This window comes from Vipera ursinii (assembly GCF_947247035.1).
Source record: "Vipera ursinii genome assembly, chromosome: 15".
Lineage (NCBI taxonomy): Eukaryota > Metazoa > Chordata > Lepidosauria > Squamata > Viperidae > Vipera > Vipera ursinii.
In genome coordinates, this window is record NC_139528.1 from 4,505,544 (window position 1) to 4,530,342 (window position 24,799).

Genomic DNA, 24,799 nt, shown 5'->3' on the forward strand with positions numbered 1-24,799 from the left:
AATTCATGATCTCCTGGTGATTGGCCCAAAGTCACCGAGCCGGCTTTCATGTCTAAGGTGGGACTAGAACTCACCGTCTCCTGGTTTCTTCACCACTGGACCAAGCTGGCTTTTCAAATTCAACGCATTGTGTGAACCCCCCCCCAAGGGGGCAAAATTAAGGCAAATTGGCAAGTTCAGATGCTAAAAGTTGCAACTTTATTGGGCAGCTCCATTTCTACGGGCGCCCACTTTGGAAATTTAAGTTTTCCAGAGGTTTTATTTCCTTCCTAGGTTGCTGTCAGTTCAGGTACGACAAGTGAATGAACATCTGAAGCAACGCACACAAGAGTCCCTGGGAAGGGGTCCAAGTTTGTCTCGGTTGCTCCATATTTCTACATATATGTCCATTGTCCTCAACCAGGAAGCGAAGGTTATTATTTATCCAATTTATTGGCTGCCCATCTCACTGCGGGGTAACTCTGGGTGGCTAAGGCCAAGGTTAAATGACACTTGCATCCAGTTTGTGACCTTTAGTTCCTGGAACATGCAACTTTCCCTTCTGGCGCGTTTGGGGTTCGGATCCAGCCTCGCCGCCTCTGGGAGAAAAGCCTTGCAAAGGATGCTGGGAAAGCATTTCAGGTTATGTACAGGGCTGTCCACCAAGCCCGTCTCAGGTGGCAATGAGTCCCACGTTCGCTATGTCTAACTCAGCACAATGGGGCCGGTACGTTTGGCCGCTGACCCTAATTAAGGGAGGCTGGACGCTGCTTTGATCCTCGCCTCTTCTTTGGAAGAAGAAGGTGGAAGAATTACACCGGGTGGGAAGGGACAATTGAGGTGAGCAAACAGTTATCTGGAAGGCTACACCCAGTGCTTGGTGGGGCGATTATCATATTTTAGGACATGTTTGTCCCGCGAAGGTGTGCCTTTGTTTGCGCTTTTCTGTCTGTCTCTGTGTGTGTGTGTGTGTGTGTGTGTTGGCTGGGCCGCGCCTCTAGATTTATATTTGGATCAAAGTTTCCTCTGTTTAAACACGGGGTCCACGCCCTCGTGACGGTGATAGTCCCGAAGGCATATCCTGGATGGCAAAAGACTGGATCCGATGCGGGGAAATTTGTTTGCATTAAATGCATGTAGCGTTTAAGAGCAAGGGACCCTCTGAATGTTCAAATTAAAAACTCATTTAAAACCAATCGCTTCGAACGAATTAAGCTCAGGAAAGGATGCCACGGTTAACGAGAAAAGGCAGTCCTGTTGGAGCAGAGACAGAAGCCCTGGACAAGGCTTCAGACTTAATGAAATCACTTCCGGCCATTCACATAGTAGAAATTTGTAAGAGAGTAGTAGGGGATGAGAAGAGGGAGGGGTGGGGGCTGTCTGGAGGAAGGAGCAAACAGGACAGCTGGGCCCTAATCCAGGGGCTTCAGAAAGCACCACTTGTCCTTTTCACGGTGACCTCAAGGCAGTTCAAAAGTTCTGAGTTTTTCATTTCTAAGCACAGACCGTAGAGTCGCAGGGTTGAAAGGGACCCTGGAGGTCTTCTAGTCCAACCTCCTGCTGGAGCAGGAGAACTTATTCCCATTCCGGACCAACGGTTGTCCAATGTCTTCTTGAAAACCTCCAGTGTTGGAGCGCCCACAGTTCTGGGAGGCAAGTAACACTGATTAAATGTTCTCGCTGTCAGGAAATTCCCCATTAATTCCAGCTTGGTTCACTCCTTGATAAGTTTCCATCCGTAGCTTCTTGCCCTGCCTTCAGCTCTTTTGGATAATAGGTTGACCCCCCCCCCCGCTTAAATATTGGAACACTGCTATCAAGTCACCTTCCCCACCCCACCCCCCAGTCCTTTGGCCCTCTTTGAATTTAGCAGACCAACAGAGGTCTTCTAGCCCAATCCTCTGGCTAAGCAGGAAACCCTACCCAGTTCCAGACAAATGGTTGTCCAGTCTCTTCGTAAAAACCTCCAGTGATGGAACTCCCATAACTTTTACAAGCAAGCCATTCCACTGATGGATTATTCTCAATCTCCTTAATTCCTCCTTAGTTCCAGGTTGCTTCTCTCCTTGATGAGTTTCCATCTGTTGCTTCATCTCCTGCTTTCTGGTGCTTTGGAGAATAGAATAGAATAGAATAGAATAGAATAGAATAGAATAGAATAGAATAGAATAGAATAGAATAGAATAGAATAGAATAGAATAGAATAGAATAGGATAGGATAGGATAGGATAGGATAGGATAGGATAGGATAGGATAGGATAGGATAGGATAGGATAGGATAGGATAGGATATAGAATATAGAATATAGAATATAGAATATAGAATAGAAATTAGAATAGAATAGAATAGAATAGAATAGAATAGAATAGAATAGAATAGAATAGGGAATGGGAATAGGATAGAATAGGAATAGGAATAGGATAGAATAGGAATGGAATGGAATGAATGGAATAGAATAGAATAGAATAGAATAGAATAGAATAGAATAGAATAGAATAGAATAGAATAGAATAGAATAGAATAGAATAGAATAGAATAGAAAATAGAATGGAAAATAGAATGGAAAATAGAATAGAATGGAAAATAGAATGGAAAATAGAATAGAATAGAATAGAATAGAATAGAATAGAATAGAATAGAATAGAATAGAATAGAATAGAAATTAGAAGAGAACAGAAATTAGAATAGAGTAGAGTAAGAATAGAATAGAATATAGAATAGAAGAGAAAATAGAAGAGAAGAGAAGAGAAATTAGAAGAGAACAGAAATTAGAATAGAGTAGAGTAGAGTAGAGTAAGAATAGAATAAGGAAATATGGAATAGAATAGATGGATCACTTGACCCCCTCTTCTTTCTGGCAGCCCCTCATGAACTGGAAGACGGCAATCATGTCACCCCGGTCCTTTGACCCTCTTTGAATTTCCTAAACTGTGGACACGTATAGAGAAAAAGAGGGCAGACTTCCTTTTTTATTTCCTCCCCCCTTTGCAGCATCGCAGCAGGCCTGCCAGTTTCCTCAAAGGCTCAGAAATGGCAAAAAGGGGGCGGCGGGGGGGGGAAGAGCTTGGAGTCCCAATGCTTTGCAAAAACAGAGAAGCTCGCTGCCCTTGTTCCGAATTGCCGGTGCAGGACTCCGCCACACTGTTTACAGTTTGTACCTGAATTTCCTGCCCTTGAACCCTGTCCAAGCGTCACTTTGCTAAACTGCACCCGATGCCAAACGCCCTCCTTGACGTTGGCTGCCAAAGAACAAAAAAAAAAAAAAATGGAGCCAAGCCATCAACTGCCCAAGCAGGTTATCGAGCCGGACTTGTCATTCCAAGCAGGTTGCAAAAAGCAGCAAGGGCTGGTAAATATAAGCCGAGAGATTAAAAAAAACAATTCTCTGGAAGACCCTCCCCCCCATTTGCAGCCATTATCTCTCTCTCTCTCTCTCTCTCTCTCTCTCTTTAACCCTCTCTTTGCTCTTTCATTTTTCATTTTTTCTAACTTTTCTTTCTCCTATATATTTGCCTTGCAATGAAACTTAAATTAAAATGTATAATAATAACAATAACAACAAAACAACAACAACAACAACAACAACAACAACAACAACATAATAATAATAATAATAATAATAATAATAATAATAATAATAATAATAATAATAATAATAATAAGAATAAGAAGAAGAAGAAGAAGAAGAAGAAGAAGAAGAAGAAGAAGAAGAAGAAACTAGCACGGCAGGTTTAAGGACTTTAAGCACTTCTTTTTAACTACGACATATTCTTCTAACTCAGGGGTCTTCAAACTTGGCCCTTTGATGACTTGTGGACTTCAACTCCCAGAATCCCTCAGCCAGCATGCCTAGCTGAGGAATTCTGAAGTCCCCAAGTCATAAAAGGGCCAAGTTTGAAGACCCCTGGTCTAACTGGATGCTGTTTTGAGCGTGATCCAGTCTGAACTAGTATCTCAAGCTCCTACCTTTCGAGCAAGCTCAACCCTCTTCTGCTACAACCCGGTGCAAAACTACAATAGGGATCCGGCCAAGTTACAATGGGCTGGGCTTGGGAAAGAAAAACTAAAGAACGGGTCCCATCGGTCAGCCTCCTGACAGTTAGAACAATTAACCAGTGGAACCACCGGCCTCCAGAAGTTGCGCATGCTCCAACATGGGAAGTTTTTATATGGAGAGACTGGACAACCTTTTGTCTGAAATGGTCTAGGGTTTCCTGCCTGAGCAGGGGGTTGGACTAGATGACCTCCAAGGTCCCTTCCAACTCTGTTATTCTGTTCTAGTGTCATCAACGCAAGGAGTATGAATTTGGGCCAACTCCAGGAGACAGTGGAAGACAGGAGAGCCTGGCAGTCTATGGGGCCATGGGGTCATGGGACGTCGAGCACAACTTAGCGACTGAGCAACCACCACAGAAACGACATTTTTATCTGCAGCTAGGAGATCTTCAGCCATGAACCAACTGGGTAGGTAGGGCAGCAAAGCAGCTGCCAGCCAGCCAATGCCTCTTCCTGTAGCTGTTTCATGCATTCCAAGATGTCTTGCATTAGGCACACCAGACAAGATTGCAAGCTCCCTTGTAAAGTTAAGGAGCTGGAGAATATTAGGAGGCGAAAACGAAAATATTTGACTGCCGGGCTGTGTGGAGAGAAGGAGGCGGCATCATCTTAAATTAGAAAAGGACGGCTGAGATATTTCTTCACTTCAGGAAAAACCGCCAATTTCAGAGCAGTTGTTTGTTGCAGAGAAACAGAGCAAATGAATTCTGGTGCCACCTTATGGCCAAAAACCAGACATTTCCGATCAAAACTGAAGTGTGATTTTAAGTTGGCCATCGAAATATTTATTCCAGCCAGAGGTTTTGTAGCGCAAATGCCAGGAAAAGTTCATTAGTTTGTCAGAGAGATCTTTGTGCAGCCTTCTTGAATTTCTTGTTTTTCTTTTTCAGTGGTATTGTGCTGGACTGGGCTTTTATGATCGCATTTTTCAGGGTTTCCCCACGCTTCTTGGGTTGTTTTCCCCTTTAGGGTTTTCATCCATGGGATCTTTAGCTGTAAGCGGATTGCGTATTCTTGCATAGTAAAACAAGATTGGCCTGAGATGATTGGCGGGGGGGGGGGAATTAAAAAACAAAAGAAAACCCAGAATAAAGCTATAATCTCCCCAGAGATTTCCCATCTTCTTTTCTTTCACTCACCCCAAGGTCTATCAGTGGAAAAGCTTCATTTCATGAGAGGTGAACTTCAAAATGGGGTCCACCAAGATCTCAGAAGATCAAAGAAATGTCTGAAATGGTATATAGGGTTTCCTGCCTGAACAGGGGGTTAGACTAGAAGACCTCCAAGGTCCCTTCCAACTCTTGTTATTCTGTTACTCTGTTAATTAATCAGTGAAACGGGTTTGCCTCCAGAAGTGGTGGGTGCTCTAGAGCCTGGACACCATTTGTCTGAAATGGTATAGACCAGGAGTGAGGAACCTTGGCTCTTTTATGGCTTCTGGACTTCAACTCCCAGAATTCCTGGCTCAAGAATCCAGGAGTTTCTTTATTAGAACGAAAATTGTGGGGCCCTTAGTTTTCCCTGAGCATGTTGGTTTTCCTGCAGACGTTTCGTGACCCAACTAAGTAACATCATCAGTGCTAGAAGGGAGGGAGAATGGCAGAATGGAGGAGGAGGAGGACTGTGGGGTCCTTGGTGCTCTCTGAGCTGGGTTGTTTTCTTGCAGACGTTTCACGACCCAACTACGTAACGTCATCAGTGCTGGAAGGGAGGAAAGTTTGCTCCCTGTTTATATACAGTAGCTTGATGTGTTGGTGGGGGTGTGTTGTTTTTCCTTGGTAGTTCCTTGATTAGACTTACTCAATTACTGCCTGATTGTTTGTCAGAGTTGGTAATTCCTTGATTAGGGTATTGTTAATCGCTTGATTATTTGTCTGGGATTCATCCTTGCTTATCTGGCTGTTGACTACTGACGGAGGATGCGTTCTGGTGTGTTTGTTTCCTTTTTAGGTTGTTTATTGTCTCTTACTGAATGATGAGGAAACGTCGTTTATCTCTATGTGCCTGTGGAAGGCTGATTTGTCTGAGTGCCAAACTTGCAGGAATTTACTAGCATTTTTGGATTTTGCTTCCTCTAGCATGCTCAGAGTTTCCCAGCTGAAACTACGGTTAGTATTGTGTACGGTATTGTACGCAACACTATTGTACAGTGCAGTATTGTGAAAACTCAGAGAGTGCCAACGACTTCCCAGCTCAGAATAGAATAGAATTTGTTACTGGCCAAGTGTGATCAGACACACAAGGGATCTGTCTCCGGTGCATAAGCTCACAGTAGACATATATATATAATCAGCAAGTAGGTCACAATGATAGTTACAGTCATTAATTTATTTATTTATTTATTTATTTTATTGGATTTGTATACCGCCCTATTCCCGTACGACTCAGGGCAGTTTACAGGGCAGTTAAAACCATGAATACAAAAAATTTAAAACAATTAAATTAAATTCAAGCCCCAAGAGTAAATCTAAAACCCAGGTAAATTAAAACCCCACAGTCTGGACCAAAGAGATCGAAGAGCCAAGTTTTCAGGTCCCGGCGAAATGAGCGAAGGTCGGGGGCAGTCCTAAGTTCTGTGGGTAGTTGGTTCCATAGGGCAGGCGCACCCACAGAGAACGCCCTTCCCCTGGGAATAACCTGCCGGCATTCATTAACCGGCGGTACCCTGAGAAGGCCCTCCCTGTGGGGGCGCACAGGACGATGGGAAGATGATGATGTAAACCCTCGACTTAACGTCATTTAGTGGGCTTGTAATTGTTCATCACTAGCGTTACCAGCATGTCCTCAAATTAAAATCCTCAACTTCTATCTCACCTCCAATTCAAACATCCCCAAACTGAACCATCAGACACGTTTGTAAAAAAAACAAAACAAATGGTAATAAGATGGAAAGCAGAATGACATCATACCTAACTAAATGAAGCTATTGCAAAAAGTAAAGACACTTCACTATATAATTCACTTCTAACTGACACAACCCACATTTTACAATGTTGATAATAACAACCGGCTGGCAAACTGGGAGCTGAACGGCAGTGAAAAGTTCCTGCCACTGGAAGCACCAAGGCACAAAGTTTAAAATAATGCTTTGTTTGGTTTTCAATCACAATTTCTCAAGGAACTCCAGTTAGGAAAGCTTCATATAGACCACGAATGCAGGGAAACAGTGAGGAAACAGAATAATGGTACAGGCTGCGTTCACACAAGATAATTAATTATAGGGGCTTCTTGTGGAAAAAAGAAAAGATTAATGATTTCTGGATATGAGGATTAAAAAGGGGCAAAGAGGTTGGGAAAAGAATGACACTCGATAGAAAGAAATGCAGAAGACATAACATATTTTCATTCTTTTTCTCTCGGTCTTTCTTTTTTGTTCTGCTTTATATATATTTACTGCACTGAAAAATTCTAATTTATTTAACTTAAATTAAATTTATATGCCACCCATCTCACTTAGACACAACTGTAGTGTGTGTGTGTGTATGTGTGTATATGTATATATCTATATATCTATATCTATATCTATCTATCTATCTATCTATCTATCTATCTATGTGTGTGTGTGTGTGTGTATACACACACACACACTTCTAGGCAAGATGGGTGGCACATATATCTAATAAATCATATATGTGTGTGTATGTCTATGTGTGTATATATACACACACATGTATATGTATGTATACACATATTTGTATATACATAATATACAATATATATAACAATATTACACACAGACATAACTCCTTTTATGACCCTATAATCCCATAATTTGGAGTAGAGTTGGGGCAATACATATATGTATAAAAACCTAGAATTTTTCAACACACTAAAATTATGTAAAACAGTAAAAGGTAGAAAGTACTGATTTCAAATATATGTAAATAAACAAAACCGGGTTCATTTGGGTAAACCAGTGGGATATCGAAGGATCATTCTAGAATAAAATGGTGGAGCAGTGGGCTAATGCCTCCTTAAGTAACACCAGCTGCCTGCAATTAGTGCAGGTTCGAGTCCCACCAGGCTCAAGGTTGACTCAGCCTTCCATCCTTCCGAGGTAGGTAAAATGAGGACCCAGATTGTTGGGGGCAATTAAGCTGACTTTGTAATAATGTTGCTTGCCCCCCCCCCCGAAAGCCCTAATAAGCAGGCATACAGATAGAATGAAGGCTATTGCTAAGCACATTGATTTGTGCTTTAGATTGTAAGCCGCCCTGAGTCTTCGGAGAAGGGCGGGATATAAATGGGATTAAAAATAATAATAATTCATTAACATTTTGTTTAACACTATACACATTATGCAGAAGTCATATAGCTCATATTCACACATTAACTGACCATACACGCATTATACAAGCATTTAGACACGCATATGCAAGACATATATTAGTCGCCTGGAATGTAAACAAGAGCCACGTGGCTTTGGGAGATCCTGCAACATCTCGGAAACTCCGCCTCCCAACCAGGCGATGCGCTTCTCTTCCATTTAGTAGATCTACGCGGACTCGAAACACCCTTTCGGAGACGGAAGTGCCGTTAAAAGACGAATTCTGTCCCTGACGGAGAAACGGCGGGATTTTAACAAAGCGAATGACACACACACACCACACACCCTCCCTCACCGAAACGCTCGCTTTTTCCCTCCGGTCCCGCTCGGGCCGTTACGTGGCCGCTGCCGAGGCGAGCATCGTCTGAGGGAAGGAGGGGACGACGTCACTTCCGCCGCGAGCTCGCCTCCCCGTCGTCATGGCGAGACGTACAGCCGGGAGCGCCGTTGTCATGGCGACCGGTAAACAAGCGGAGCCGGGAGGAGGAGGCGCCGGTGGCCAGGGTGGCGGAGATGGTGAGACGGTTTAATTTCAACCTCTTGGTCCGAAAAACGCCGGGCTAATCTGCTAATCCGAGGCCGGGGTACGGTTAAACCCGTGCCTATCCCAGGAGGGCCATTCTTAAGAGAAGCCCCGAAGCCCTCTGCACATGCTCAGAGACCCCCTGCCCTTCCCTTAGTACCAAATCATGGCTTCCTTATTATTGTGGTTGTTTTTATTGTAATAAAATAAAGAATAAAATTGTTATTGTAATTTTATCTTATCTTATTTTATTTTATTTTATTTTATTATTATTTTTTATTTTATTTTATTTATTTTATTTTATTTTATTTTATTTTATTTATTTTATTATTTTATTTTATTTTATTATTTTATTTTATTTTATTTTATTTTATTTTATTATTTTATTTTATTTTATTTTATTTTACTTTATTTTATTTTATTTTATTTTATTTTATTTTATTTTGGAAGGAGTTTATGTTTTTTGTTTAAAAAAAAACAACGCCTGTCTTAAGCCTCAAAGTTTTGCGTTGGGTAAATACCACAAATATGAAATGAATGGGTTGTTAGCAATAGGGTGCTTTAATTCCTTCCATATCTCAGATCATTTCAACTTGATTTATTTATTTAAATGTTTATTTGTTTCTTTAAATGTTTTTTTTTTAATTTAAATGTTGTATTTATTTAAATGTTTATTTATTTAAATGTTGATTTATTAAATTTATTGGCTGCCTGCCCTTCCTACCGCAGGATAACTCTGGCTGATTTAATTTAATTTCATTTAATTTTTAATCATTTAATTTAATCATTTAATTAAACTTCGGTGTTTTACATGCTTTGCAAGATCTGCTGTGGCTGGAGGCATGTACCACAGGGCTAACCAAGCCAGCTAAAGACTGGGTAGCTGCATTCATACAAAAGATAAAGATAAATGAAGGATAATCTTGATTTATTTCTTGGTGGCAGTGCTGATCTGCCAAAAAAACAAAACAAAATCCCATTTGCTTAATACAAGATTTAAGGGCTCGCGTTCACCCAGTCCCCTTAGCCTGCATCCAGGATTCATAGGTTTTTCTGGATTTGCACGATGCATTTTATCATAAGCTAACCAAAAGAGCCTCACGTAACACGCTAGTAAGAATAACTCATTACACAGCAGACATAACTCTGGTTGAATAGTTAGTTTTGCTTCGACATTATCATGTCGTATATTCAATAAACGGTAGGTTGTTCGGAAACAGAACAAACCCTGTGATTTATCAGGATCTCCAAGCTGGATCTTGACGTTTCCTTCTTCCCCGCAGCCGAGCAGTGTCTGTTCGCTGAGCAGCTCGTCCAACACTTCCTCAGCCAGGTCCCGGTCTCACTCTCGCACCCGATACCGGACCAAGGCTGCGAGTTCAGAAGTCGACGAGAGCCTCTTTGGGATTTCCAAGGTGAGGGCGAGAAGATTGCTGGGATCTGATGTCTTGTCCCCCGCCCCTCCTGACCCCTAGAATTGGATCCGTTTTGGGGGAGGAGGCGGCGATATATTGAATATCACAGATTTGTTGATCGGCACGCCTTAGGCTCTTTCAGAGTTTCCCGACCGTGCAAACTCGTTAGGCAGCTACAGGGAAATCCTTGACTTACGACAGTTCATTTAGTGACTGAAGCTACAACGGGCCTGAAAAAAGTGACCTACGACCGTTCTTTTCACACTTACGACCTACAGCATCCCCGCGGTCAAGTGATCAAAATTCAAAGGCATGGCAACTGGCTCATATTTATGACGGTCGCAGCGCCCCGGGGTCACGTGATCCCCTTTGGCGGCCTTCTGACAAGCAGGCTCCATGGGGAAGCGAGCTTCGCTTCACGACCGTGTTAGTAACTTTGAACAACTGCAGTTGTGAACTGCTGCGGCACGCCAGGTCGTAAAATGGGGCAAAAGTCACCTGCCCCGCTTAGCAACAGAAATTTGGGGCTCCGTTGCGGTCGTAAGTCGGGGATGACCTATCGTCTTCCAAAATGGGGGGGCACCTGCAAAAGCCACCCAACCCTTTGCCCCCAAATTTGGGCACCCCTCTTGTTCTCTAAAGCGGGCCGAACTCAACCGCCTCTTTTTTTACGCTGCCCGTAACTCGCTCTCTCTCTCTCCTTCGAGGGACGGGGTACAAAAGGAAAGAGAGGGGAATGAAATTGCTAACGGCGGTTAAACACGTGTTTTTAATTCCCACACACACACACACACACACAGGAATTGTTGAAGCAGTTGTGAGCATCTCTCCCCCTCCCTTGCAGAACGCACAGCTCTCCCGTCCGGCCAGCCCCGCCGTGGTCCTTCATGATCTCGCCACAGCGAGAGGGAAGCCGCTGGGATGGGGCCGCAAGCCCGAGACGATCCGGCTGATTACTCGAGACCTCATCCGGGACCTGGTGTAAGTCCACTTCCCCCCACTTCCCACTTCCCTGGCTTTGGCCCTCTTCTTTCCACAGCTCCCCGACCGCAATCGTGGCCTCTCTGTGGACATTTAGTCATTTGTGACATTGGGTTAAAGCAGGGGTAGGCGACCTGGGCTCTTTTAGGACTCGTGGACTTCAACTCCCAGAATTCCTGAGCCAGCATGGCTCAGCTTGGAAATCTCTCCCCTTTCCCCTCAGCCTGGCTGGCTCAGGAATTCTGGGAGTTGAAGTCCACCAATCATGAGGGGGCTAAGTTTGAAGACCCCTGGTTTAGTGCATAGGCCAGGGGTAGGCAACCTGGGCTCTTTTAGGACTCGTGGACTTCAAGTCCCAGAATTCCTGAGTCAGCTGACTCAGGAATTCTGGGAGTTGAAGTCCACGAGTCCTAAAAGAGCCCAGGTTGCCTACCCCTGGGTTAAAGCAACCTGGATTTAAGGAGAAACGTCCTGAGAGGGAAGACAATCAACCAGTGGAACAGCTTGCCACCAGAAACTGTGGGCACCCCATCCCTGGAGATTTTCAAGAAGAGACTAGGCAATCAGCTGTCTGAGATGGTGCAGGTTCTCCTGCTTAAGCAGGGGGCTGGACTAGAAGACCTCCAAGGCCCCTCCCAGCTTCTATTCTGTTCTAGTTGCCGCCTGTCTCGCCGTGGGGCTACTCTCGGCAGCTCACAGTAACAAAAAAAGGAAGAAAGGATAACAGACCATAATATTTTTTACGGCCTCCGGGCCACAATGTGCCCTTTGGCTGTCCCTGTCTGGCCCGCCGTGAGGCCAGTTGGAAGTTGGGAAATAAAATGTAAATAAATGGGCCTCAGGGGACAGGGGAAGAAGCCAAATGCTTTGCTACAGGCAAGAGGAAGAGGTTTTTCTGCACCTGCGGCAAAAGACCGGCCGCCAGGTAAGGCTACGGGCTGCCTCCTCCCTCAACACCTGGACACCAGCAGCAGACTTACATTCAGCCTATGGGTTCCCCCCCCCGCCCCACCAACGGTCCTAGATTTTCATATGTCTCCTTGGGAAAATGAATTGCCCACCCCTGATAGATAAACATTAGGTCAAGCTAGAATTTGATACTGCCTTTTTGATTGCAGTTAAGAAGTAGATAGATAGATAGATAGATAGATAGATAGATAGATAGATAGATAGATAGATAGATAGATAGATAGATAGATAGATGATAGATAGATAGATAGATAGATAGATAGATAGATAGATAGATGATAGATAGATAGATAGATAGATAGATAATAGACAGAAAAATAAATGATAGACAAACAGATATACAGTAGATAAATTAGATAGATAGATAGATAGATAGATAGATAGATAGATAGATAGATAGATAATACAGATAGAAAAATAAATGATAGACAGATATAGATAAATTAGATGCATAGATAGATGATAGAAAGATAGAGATAGATAGATAGATAGATAGATAGATAGATAGATAGATAGATAGATAGATAGATAGATAGATAGATAGAGTGAGTGAGTGAGTGAGTGAGTGAGTGAGTGAGTGAGTGAGTGAGTGAGTGGTGGGATTCATATATGTGCGTTGCTGGCTGAGGAATTCTGGGAGTTGAAGTCCACAAGTCATAAAAGGGCCAGGTTTGAAGACTCCTGCTTTAAATGAATGGTCATAAGTCAAGGACTACCTGTCTCTTTCGGACTGCCCAACCTGGAGCGTATCTGGATGAGAGACGCTGGGAACAGATGTTAAATGAGAAGATCCACAGTGAGGAAAATATTTGATGGATTTTGTCTCTGCTGGTTGCAATGCTGGCTGATTCTGGCTTTCTCCCCCCGCCCCCAGCGTCCCCACCGTGGACCCCTCCGGAGAGTCCCTGATCATCAGCCCCGAGGATTTCCAGCGGATTAAAGAGTCCTCTCGGATCCTGACTAAGGAGGAGCGTGAGGCCCAGCAAGCGGCCATCAGGGCAGAGCGAGAAGCCACCATTGTAAGTCTGTTAAGATCAGCTGAGGGGGGTGGACTGGAAGACCTCCAAGGTCCCTTCCAACTTTGCTATTCTGTTATTCTACTATCCTTCCTTCCTTCCTTCCTTCCTTCCTTCCTTCCTTCCTTCCTTCCTTCCTTCCTTCCTTCCTTCCTTCCTTCCTGATGACTGGAAGTTTTTAAGAAAAAATTAGATAACCATTTATCTGAAATGGTATAGGTACCATTCCAGACAAGTGGCTGTCCGGTCTCTTCTTAAAAGCCTCCAGTGATGGAGCACCCATGGCTTCTGGTGGCAAGCTGTTCCACTGGTTAATTGTCCTCACTCTTGGGAAGTTTCTCCTTAATTCCAGGTTGCTTCTCTCCTGGGTTAGTTTCCAACTGTTGCTTCTTGTCCTGCCTTCTGGTGCTTTGGAGAATAGCTTGACCCCTCTCCTCTTTGTGGCAGCCCCTCAAATACTGAAATACTGCCGTCATGTCCCCCCACCCCAGTCTTTCTTTTCTCTAGACTGGCCATTCCCAATTCCTGCAGCCGTTCTTCGTACATTTTAGCCTCCAGGCCTTTAACCCTCCTAGTTGCTCTTCTCTGCCCTTTTTCCAAAGTCTCAACTTCTTTTTTTGTAACGTGGTGACCAAAACTGGCTGCGGTATTCTAGGTCTGGCCTTATACTAAGGCTTTACAAAGCGGTACTAATACTTCACGTGGTTTCGATTCTATGCCTCTGTTTATGCAACCAAGGATTAGGTTAGTTTTTTTGGGCCGCTGGCTCACATTTACGTACGTGATTGTCATCTGGAGTTGGTCACTCTGAGCTGCTTTAGCGGCTGAAAACCCAAACCCACCTCCCAAAGACCCTGGACCTTTTTTTGGGGGGGGGGGTGTGAAGCAGCTTTCACAAGAGATCGATGGGACGTTAAGGTGCTTCCAAGTAAAATAGGCAGAATGCAGAAATGCAGTCATTATGAAGCTTTATTCATCGACAGGTTATATAAAAAGAGCTATATGGCATGGAAGCATCCATGCTTGTATGATAGAGAATGCATGCAAGTGAGAAGATAGAAAAGAGAAGCAGAACAAGAACAAAGAGGCAGCCCCTGAGCAGAGGTATTTATGGGGGGTCTCGGCCCCTCCCTAGCCATAAAACTCTCTCGCCAATGGGGCTGCTGCAGGGAAGCAAAGAAGCCTCTTTGCTTCATCTGATGACCTATTTGGGGAACTGCCATGGCTGGCACAAAACACGTAACAGGGGGGAAGGAAGCTCTTTTAAAAAACAAACAAAAAACAAGGAACACAGCCTTCTTTTTAGCCTCTCCCATTTCCCTTTTTTTTTTATAAGCCTGCTCTGAGCTGTCAGGAAGCCAATTTGCAGGTTACTGCAGAGCAGGTTGATGTTGATGTCCGTCACATTCCTCCGTGCTCTCTCATCATTCAATGGTAGCGTTCATATTTGTTTATTCCGTACTGTAGCGAAATGGAAACAGCTTCAACGGCGGCAGCAACAAAAAAAAAGGGTGGTGATTATCATGTTTTTAAATGCTGCAGCGATTAAAAGTAACTCACGCTATCCAGCCACCTATAAAGCTAATTTAGCAGATGAATAATATTTCGCATTGGCTGAAGTTCCTGACTCATCTTCAACTACATCCCATCTAAATCCAATTTATAGTATTGTGTGGTCTTCTATCTATCTATCTATCTATCTATCTATCTATCTATCTATCTATCTATCTATCTATCCATCTTATCTATTTATCTCTATCCATTTTTCTCTCTGTCTGTGTAGTCCATCTATCTATCTCACCATCTACTGTATCTCTTAATGTATCCATCTCTTTATATCTATCTTTTGGTCTGTCTATCTCATCATATATCTATTTATCTATTTATCTCTCTCTTAATCTATATTTATCCATCTATCTCTGTCTAGCGCCATCTATTTATCTATTAATCTATCTCTATTTATCCATTTCTCTCTTATCTATCTATTGATCTATCTATCATCTCCTAATATATTAATCTCTATCTAATTCTCTCTCTGTCTGTTTCTATCTATCTATCTATCTATCTATCTATCTATCTATCTATCTATCTATCTATCTATCGCTATCTATCTATTCTATCTTATCTATCTCTATCCATTTCTCTCTCTGTCTGTGTAGTCTATCTATCTCACCATCTATCTCTTAATGTATCCATCTCTTTATATCTATCTTTCGGTCTGTCGGTCTGTCTATCTCATCATATTATTTATCTCTCTCTTAATCTATATTTATCCATCTATCTCTGTCTAGCGCCATCTATTTATCTATTAATCTATATTTATCCATTTCTCTCTTATCTATCTATTGATCTATCTATCATCTCCTAATATATTAATCTCTATCTAATTCTCTCTCTGTCTGTTTCTATCTATCTATCTATCTATCTATCTATCTATCTATCTATCTATCTATCTAATCATCTATCTTTTAATCAACCCATATTTATCCATCTCCCTCAAAGCCTCAAAGTTCTTTGGAAGAGTCTTGTCTGTCGGAACCATGACGCTGACTTTGTTACTGATTGTGATCTTGGCTAGATGCCTTTCCTTGGAACTGGGCACGTCCGTCCACCCGAAAGAAACGGGGAGGCGTTTCCCGGTACGAGTCTGGGCTGTTCACCGGACTCAAGGGAACACGCCCGACGGCTTCCTCGTCTCCCCGCCCCAGGTTGCCGTGAACGAACGCAAGAAATCCATGAAGCTGAAGGAGATCCTCCGAAAGAAGAACGAGAAGCTAAACGATCTGGAGGAGGAGGCCAAAGAGAGGGCCCAATACCTCTTGGAACGGGCGAACCACCTCCGGATGGAGCAGGAAGACGAGATCAAAACGCTCGGCGAGGTGGGCACCCGGCTGAAGGAGGGAAGAACGGAAACTTTAGGCACCACCTTTAGATTTCCCGAGTTCTCCCCGGCTTACGGCCGTTCGTTCAGCATCCCTTCACGGGGAAAAAGGACTTATTATCAGTCCTTCGGACTCAACGACCGTTGCAGCCTCCCCAAAGTCACACGATTACAAGCTTGGCACTTGGCCACCTTGGCATGCATTTGTGACGGGGGCAGCCTCCTGGCGTCATGTGACACAACACACACACACACACATACACGTTTATGGCCTTCCCAGCCTTTGCTTCCAACAAACCAAAGGGGGAAGCCTTAAGAAAAGCACAACTCACTGATCCAAGTGCGGTGATTCGCAATAACCCCCGTGGCCAAAAAAACCAGGTTGTTAAATCAGTCGTGTCTCCCTTAACGACCACCGTGTTGAGCCTTGGAGTCTGGTGCCAATTGTGGCCGTAGGTTGGGGACTGAGTGCAACAACTTCCTTGTTCACCACAGGTGAGCCGGACACCCGTATAGGTGAGGGTCCCTGGTGGGTCCAAAGCAGGGATAGGCAACCTGGGCTTTTTTGTGACTCGTGGACTTCAACTCCCAGAATTCCTGAGGCAGCCACGCTGAGGGGAAAGGGAGAGGTTTCCAAGCTGAGCCATGCCGGCTCAGGAATTCTGGGAGTTGAAGTCCACCAGTCATGAAGGGGCCAAATTTCCCTCATGCTGTCTCAGGAATTCTGGGAGTTGAAGTCCACGAGTCATGAAGGGGTCAAATTTCCCTCATGCTGGCTCAGGAATTCTGGGAGTTGAAGTCCACAAGTCATGAGGGAGCCATAGTTCCCTCATGCCGGCTCAGGAATTCTGGGACTTGAAGTCCACGAGACATAAAAGGACCCAAGTCACTCTGAAAACGAACGCCGTCTTTCTTCCGCTAGTTGAGCTGATTGAAGATAGATTTCGCTTTTCTCGTTCTGCTCCTGCCCTGCTTGTCCCAGTTAACTGTCGTCCAGCTTTCTCCCACATCGGGTGCAGACCAAACCCGCTCGTAAAACCCAGTGTCCCTTAGGACACACAGGTGATCCTCGACATACGCCCACAACTGAGGATCAAAATTTCTGTTGCCAAGCAAGACCCTCCTCGTGAGCTTCGCCCCATTTTACGACCTTCCCTGCGCCAGTTGTTAAGTCAATCACTGCAGCTGTTAGTAACACGGTTGTTAAGTTAAATCCGGCTTCCCCTTGTTGACTCGGCTCGTCAGAAGGCCGCAAAAGGGGATCACGTGACCCCCGGGACGCTGCGACCGTCATAAATGTGAGCCGGTTGCCAAGCGTCTGAATTTTTAATCACGTGACCACAGGGATGCTACAAAGGTAGTAACTGGGAAAAGACAGGTCCCAAGTCCCTTTTCCCCCCGTGCCGTTGTAACTTTGAACGGTCACTAAACGAAGTGCTGTAAGTCGAGGACTACCTGTAAAAAGAGCTTTCCCGTCCCTTGGCAGATTATCCTAGAAGCCAAGTGCCATGCCATTCGGGACGCTCAGATCCTGGAGAAAAAGCAGATTGAGAAGGAGTTGAACGAAGAAGAGATGAGGTTAGCCCGGCTGATGGAGGTAGAGAGGCAGAAGGCCAATCAGATGCAAGACGAGCTGGAACGGAAGAGGAAAGAGGAACTCTACAGGTGAAGGGACAGGCCGATAAATAAGATCACAAAATGTCAAGAAACTAGCCCCCATTGTGCCGCAAGGAGAGGCGAGATGTCGGGCCACAAGGCGGCATCTGAAGAGGGTTGAGATGAAGCCCCTCAGGGGTCTCACAGGGACAAGAAAGTCAAGATGACTGCAGACCCTCAACTGGAGGGATCTAGAAGAGCAGGTGTCAAACTTGGCAACTTTGAGGCGGGTGGACTTCAACTCCCAGAATTCCTGAATTAGCATGCGTGGTGCAGACAGCTTTAAAGCATGCTGGCTGGGGAATCCTGGGAGTTGAAGTCCACCCATCATAAAAGCGTGCTGGCTGGGGAATTCTGGGAGTTGAAGTCCACCCCTCTTAAAGCATGGGGAATTCTGGGAGTTGAAGTCCACCCATCTTAAAGCATACTGGCTGGGGAATCCTGGGAGTTGAAGTCCTCCCATCTTAAAGCATACTGGCTGGGGAATTCTGGGAGTTGAACTCCACCCATCCTAAAGCATACTGGCTGGGGAATTCTGGGAGTTGAACTCCACCCATCCTAAAGCATACTGGCTGGGGAATTCTGGGAGTTGAAGTCCTCCCATCTTAAAGCATACTGGCTGGGGAATTCTGGGAGTTGAAGTCCACCCATCCTAAAGCATACTAGCTGGGGAATTCTGGGAGTTGAAGTCCAGACATCTTAAAGCACAGTAACTGGGGGATTCTGGGAGTTGGCAAGCAGCTTCCCCAACACCCCTTCTCCCTCATCATCCAGGGGGAGGCGCCACCTCATCAAGCAGATTGAGAAAAACGAGGAAGCGCGAGCGATGAAGGCTGAGCAGCGGGACCAGGAGGCCCAGGACATGCTGGACTACCTGGAACGGCTGCAGTTTGAAGATGAGAGGGTGAGGCCAAGAAGCAGACGGGGAGGGGGATGTCGTCGCTCATGAGTTCTAGTCCTGCTATGAAGGCCGGCTGGGTGACTCTAGGCCAATCACCAGGTGACGGTGAGTTCTAGTCCCGCCTTAGGCACGAAAGCCATCTGGGTGGCTCTGGGCCAATCACCAGGTGACGGTGAGTTCGAGTCCCACCTTAGGCACGAAAGCCATCTAGATGACATTGGACCAGTTCCTTTTTCTCAGCCCAGCCCGCCTCACAGGGTTGTTGTGGTAGGGAAAATAGGAGAAGGAAGCAGTGTTGGATATATTGGCCGCCTCGAGATAACTTGTAAATATAATAAAGGCGGGATACAAACAAGTTAATTAAATGACTAAAGATACGGTGGCCCCCAGCAAGACTTTTTTTTTCCCCCTTCAAAATTGGAAGCAAGCTGTAAAACTCTTTATCAAGTAGACTGAGATGGAACTTTAGGTTCTGGGCTGTTCTTGATTTTTCAGGCTAGGTGGAAAGAAAAGTTGTAAACATGCCTTTGCACGCTTTTAAGGGAAACAACATCACCAGGTGATAAACAAACTTTAGGACAGGTGAGGACCTGTCATGAGCTCTCTCCCTCTCTCTCTCTCTCTCTCCCTCCCCCTTCCTCCCCCCCTTCCTCTTCCTCGCCCTCCTTCTCCCTCTCTCCTTCTCTCCCTCCCTCTCCCTCTCTCTCTCTCCCTCTCCCTCCTCCTCCCTCCCTCTCTCCCTCCCTCCCTCTCCCTCTCTCTCTCTCCCTCCCTCCCTCTCCCTCTCTCCCTCTCCCTCCCTCTCTCCCTCCCCATCCTTCTCCCTCTCTCTCTCCCTCTCTCTCCTTCTCCCTCCCTTTCCCTCCTTCTCCCTCCCTCCCTCTCTCATCTAGGAAATGGAACGCCGTAGGTTGGAGCGATTGAGGATCCAGGCTGAGATCCGGACCATCAACGACGAAAACCAGAGACGCAAAGAGGAGAAGCTGAGACAGGAGAAGATGGCCGACCTGCGGGTGCTGGAGTACCAGCAGCAGAAAATGGTAGGGTGTGGGTCGTAGCCCTCCCCAAAGCTGATGAACCATCTCCGCAAAAGAGGTCCCGTTGTTGGGAAAACCCGACGGGGTCTTTTCTGGAGTGGCCCCGGGAGACTGGAATTCCCTTCCCACAAAGGGTGAGGTCGGTCCCCGAAAGTGGTGAGGTGAAAATCCCATGGATTTTTCTCCTGCTCAAGCAGGGGGGCGGGGGGGGTGGGGGTTGGGCTAGAAGACCTCCAAGGTCCCTTCCAACTCGGCTTTTCCGGATCTTCTTCGTGATGCAGGCACGGGAGGCTGAGTTTGAGGCCGAGCAGGAGAAGATCCGCAGGGAGAAGGAAATGGAGACGGCCCGTCTGCGGGCGTTGCAAGAAAAAGCCCAGGATCACCAAGCAGAACAGGTGCGGTCTGGGTATCGGGGGTCTTCAACCTCTGTTGCCCACCCTTGTGTACCCAAAAAGCAGTCAGCCCCACTCCACGGACCCCAAAGTATCTGTAAGACACGTCTGAAAGCAACCCCAGTAAAAGCATTGAATTCTGCCCCTGATTAGGTCCCATTGCCCAACCAAGTAGAAAAATGTCGTTATGAGAAAGTGTCTCTGGGTCTAGCCAGACACCTGGTGTAACGTCCTTGAGTCTCACTGTCTGGCTTCTTAAATCTTTGAAGCCTGCATTCCAAACCCTTTTCCTAGGAAAACCGTGCTTTGAAACTTGACAATCACACATGCACCCCTTCTAACCACCTGGCTGACTCGTTCTTTGTCCCCCTCCCCCCAGCATGCCCTGAGGGCCAAGCGCAACCAGGAGGCAACCGAGCGCGAGTGGCGCCGGAAGGAGAAGGACGCCGTGCAGAAGAAGTTGCAGACGGGAGCCATGTTGAAGCAGAGCCGCCTGGAACAAGTGGCACAGAAGGAGCACAGTTTGGCCATCCAAGTCCAGCGGGACCGGGCTGAATTCGAAAGGATCGTCAGGTGGGGGCACCTGGTCACCTTCCTGCAATTTTTATCATGGGTCCTGATGGGGATAAGCCCCGAGGAGGGGGCAATGATTGGTCCAGCTTCAGAGTTTCTCAACCTCCGTAACTTTAAGAAGTGTAGGACTTCAACTCCCAAAATTCTCCCATGCTAGCTAGGGAATTCTGGGAGTTGAAGTCCACACATCTTAAAAGTTGCTAAGGTCGAGAAACATGATACTAGTCACATTTTAAGATGGCTGGACTTCAACTCCCAGAATACCCCAGCCAGACACGCTAGCTAGGGTATTCTGGGAGTTGAAGTCCGCACATCTTAAAAGTTGCTAAGGTCGAGAAACATGATACTAGACACATTTTAAGAAATGTGGACTTCAACTCACATGCTGGCTGGGGAATTCTGGGAGCTGGAAGTCCGCCATATATATGCTCTAATAATTTGGACCAAATCCTAGAGCTGCAGTTCCTCATTCCCACCACTGGGGGCACTGCCACAAGAACAAAATTACCCCATGCAAATATTTGGTTCCACCCATTGGCATCGCTCAAAACGATGAATTAGTTATCACACATCCATTTTGGATTGGGGTGGGGGGAAATTCAGCTGGAATGATGCTCAATCCAGGTAGACTGGCAACAGTCATCGGATGACAAAGCGATCAATGGATTGAATAAGAAAAGCTTTTTCCTCCTATGACGACATGTTGTAAAAGGAAGCTTGTAGATACTCACTCCCAGGGCATTGAGTTCAGCCAATCAGGGGGGCAGAGAAAGGCTCCCCCTCTGAAAAATAGGCAGGAATTGATACTTCTTGGGGCGGGGCGGGGGAAGAGAAGGTGTGAGGACTGCTGAACCATATACCATTTTATTTAATTTTTAATTATTTTAATTCCATTTATATCCCGCCCTTCTCCGAAGACTCAGGGCGGCTACTTGCGCAGGGGGTTGGACTAGAAGACCTCTAAGGTCCCTTCCAATTCTGTTATTCTGTTATTCTGCTGCTCCTTAAGCTGGCTTAGAAGATGTGCTGGGTGGATCTTCGTCTGCTAAGGCTATACAGGCAGTCCTCGACTTACGACCACGACGGAGGCCGACATTTCTGTGGTTAACAGCAATAGCGCTTAGACTTACAGCCCTCTCTAAGGGGTTGAGGGAGTCAGCACATAAAGTGATTCATTTGTTAAGTGGGCCTTGCCCTGTTTTACGAGCTTTCTTGCCACGGTTCTTAAGTGAGTCACTGCAGTTGATAAGTGAATAACCCGGTTGCTAAGTGAATCTGACTTTGCTCGTCAGAAAGTTGCAAGAGGGGATCACGCTGCGACCGTCATAATATGAAGCAGTGGCCAAGCGTCTGAATTTTGACCACGTGACCATGAGGATGCCGAAACGGTTGTATAAGTGTGAAAAAAACGCTCCTGAGTCACTTTTTTCAGTGCCGTTGTACCTTCGGTCACTAAATGACGAGTTGTAAGTCAAGGACGCCCTGTAGTAAGGCAAGCCAAAGCTGCCGGGATTTTGCTTGAAGAAAACATAAATTGCTGAATGTTGAATGGTCGCTAAACAAGTGTCCGTAAGTGAAGGACTACCTGAAGCTGGGACGGATGGTCAGGGACCAGCTGTACGTCCTCGCTTGCTCCCGGACGGACCCCCACTGCCACTTCTCTCTCTCTCTCTCTCTCTCTTCCCCCCAACCCCAGAATCCAGCGCGAGCAGATCGAGAAGGAGCGAAAGGAGCACGAGCGCCGGGTGGCCCTCCAGATGACCCACGCCGACGAGCTCCGGCGCCAGGTGCGAGAACACCAGCAGAAGCAGGTCCAGGAGCGCATCGCCATCTTTGAAGAGGGCAAGCGGCTAAAGGAGGAAGCCCGCCGACGCAGCGATCGCCTGAACGAGATCAAGCGGAGGAAGCTGGACGAGCTGCGGTAAGCGACCGACTCCCGGAGACGTTTGGCAGGCGCTAGTTAGGATGGCGCCAATCTGGAATGGTCGCTCAGTGGCCAGCCATAAGTCGAGGGCTCCCCTCCATGAGGACTAGGCCCTTGTTTCAACCATTGATGATTTTTTTTTCCTTGTTGTCTCTCTCTCCGCAGGGCTGCCGGACTCCCCGAGAAATACTGTGTGCAGGTGGAACGCAAAGCTTTTGTTCAGTCCGTCCACTGAGCAGCCGAGATGCTTTTTAACTACTTAACTCTCAACATGTAGCCTAGATTTTTATTTTCTTATCCTTATTTGAATAGATCTATTTCTGGATAGATTGGTGTGGAATTCATTCTTTCTTTCTTTCTCTCCAAAAGTTTAAGGCGCATGGAAATGCCAGGTGTTACATTTATTTATTTTACTATTTTATTTTATTTTATTTTATTATTTTATTTTATTATTTTATTTTATTTTATTTTATTTTATTTTATTATTTTATTTTATTATTTTTATTATTTTATTTTATTGTTTTATTTTATTATTTTTATTGTTTTATTTTATTTTATTTTATTATTTTTATTATTTTATTGTTTTGTTTTATTTTATTATTTTTATTGTTTTATTTTATTGTTTTATATTATTTGTTTTATTTTAGTATTGTTTCAGTATTTTATTTTAGTATTTTTTATTTCAGTATTATTTTAGTATTTTATTTTATTATTTTTTTATTTTAGTATTATTTGAGTATTTTATTTATTTTATTTGGTTATTTTATTCATTTGATTTGATTATTTATTTATTTGCTTATTATTTTAGTATTTTACTATTTTATATTGTTATTTTATTACATTATATTTGATTATTATCTTAGCATTTTATTGTATTTTATGTTTTTATTTTATTATATTTCCATTTGTTTTTATAGCCCACCTTTTTATTATTTTTACAAATTACTCAAGAGGACAAACATATCAAATCCTCCATCCTCCTCCTATTTGCCCCACAATAACAACCTTGTGAGGTGGGTCAGGCTGAGAGAGAGGGACTGGCCCGAAGCCACCAAGCTGGCTTTCATGGCTAAGGCAGCACTAGAACTCACCGGCTCCCGGTTTCTGACTGGCGCCTTAACCACTAAACCAAATTGGCTACACAAACAAACCCCAAGATGAACTCCTGATAAGATTTTTCAACATGTCTTTCTTTTCCCTCAAGTCTGATAGAGCTTCCTCCATTTTTGTCAAAGAGGATCAGAGATAGAAAGTTTAAAAATCTCTCTACTTCCTACAGGAGGTTTCCCCTCACCACCACCACCACCACACCCCAGATCGTCTCCTTACACACAAACACACAAATTTCATCACATCGGACTCACTAACTAGGCCACCAGGTGCCAGCTTAGATCAGACAGGATTGGGACCCCTGAAGAGCTGTTAAAAACAACTGTGAACAAGCAAGATGGACCTCGAGTGTTTGCAAAGCCATCATCCTTCAACCTTTACTCTGTGGTTTAGCCTTGCTGGGTCAGTTGCCAAGTGTCTGAATTTGGATCACGTGACCACAGGGATGCTGCAACGGCGTCACACGTCCCTTTTTCAGCGCCGTGGCAATTTCGGTCCCTCAACACACTGTTGTAAGAATATACTCCCCGTAGTATGTTCCGTGACTGGGCGAAAGCCCGACTCGAAAATGCATGACGCAAGTGGAATTCGGAAATTCGCTTCCGCTTTTGCACCCGTGGAACTCTCTTGTAGGGCTCAGATTTTATTTAATGACAAAACTTTTCAACCGTCTCCCAGCTTTATCAAATCCGGAGATTTGATGAAACAGAACGTAATCGTGTTTAGAGGGAAACTCCCCTTCACTGACCCCCTTCATCGCTACCGATAAAATCAAATGCCCGCTTTAAAAGGCGCCTTGCACTCGTATCGGTGTAAACACGCAAACAACACACCCTCTTTAATTCTCCAAAGAGGAGTGGGCAGCCAGGATGCGTTAAATCCACTCCTCAGCCATCAAGCAAACAATCTTAATTGCCAACCAAGCTGCCACGTCCCCAGGAAAAAAAAAACCACGGGTGCTAAACAACATTTCTGATTCACTTCGCTTCTGATTCACTTCGCTTCCCGAGAAGCTGTGGATTTTTTTTTATTTTTTTTTGGAGAACTGGCCATCTGAGT

General features: G+C 45.0%; 1 protein-coding gene across 1 annotated transcript; it reads left to right on the forward strand.

Annotated features, from left to right (window-relative positions):
* Window positions 1-8,847: 8,847 nt before the first annotated feature.
* On the forward strand, window positions 8,848-23,316 carry CFAP45 (cilia and flagella associated protein 45). The gene is made up of 12 exons (XM_083374753.1): window positions 8,848-8,878; window positions 10,169-10,300; window positions 11,145-11,281; window positions 13,125-13,269; window positions 15,975-16,145; window positions 17,634-17,812; window positions 18,578-18,707; window positions 19,598-19,744; window positions 20,023-20,136; window positions 20,513-20,706; window positions 22,403-22,627; window positions 22,796-23,316. The coding sequence occupies exons 1-12, from the start codon at window positions 8,876-8,878 to the stop codon at window positions 22,863-22,865; spliced, it is 1,647 nt and encodes a 548-aa protein (XP_083230879.1). The 5' UTR covers window positions 8,848-8,875; the 3' UTR covers window positions 22,866-23,316.
* Window positions 23,317-24,799: the final 1,483 nt, after the last annotated feature.

Coding starts and splice junctions, on each gene's coding strand:
- CFAP45 (XM_083374753.1), top strand. Junction 16,146..17,633: donor AGATCAAAACGCTCGGCGAG/GTGGGCACCCGG, acceptor GTCCCTTGGCAG/ATTATCCTAGAAGCCAAGTG. Junction 18,708..19,597: donor TGCAGTTTGAAGATGAGAGG/GTGAGGCCAAGA, acceptor TCTCTCATCTAG/GAAATGGAACGCCGTAGGTT.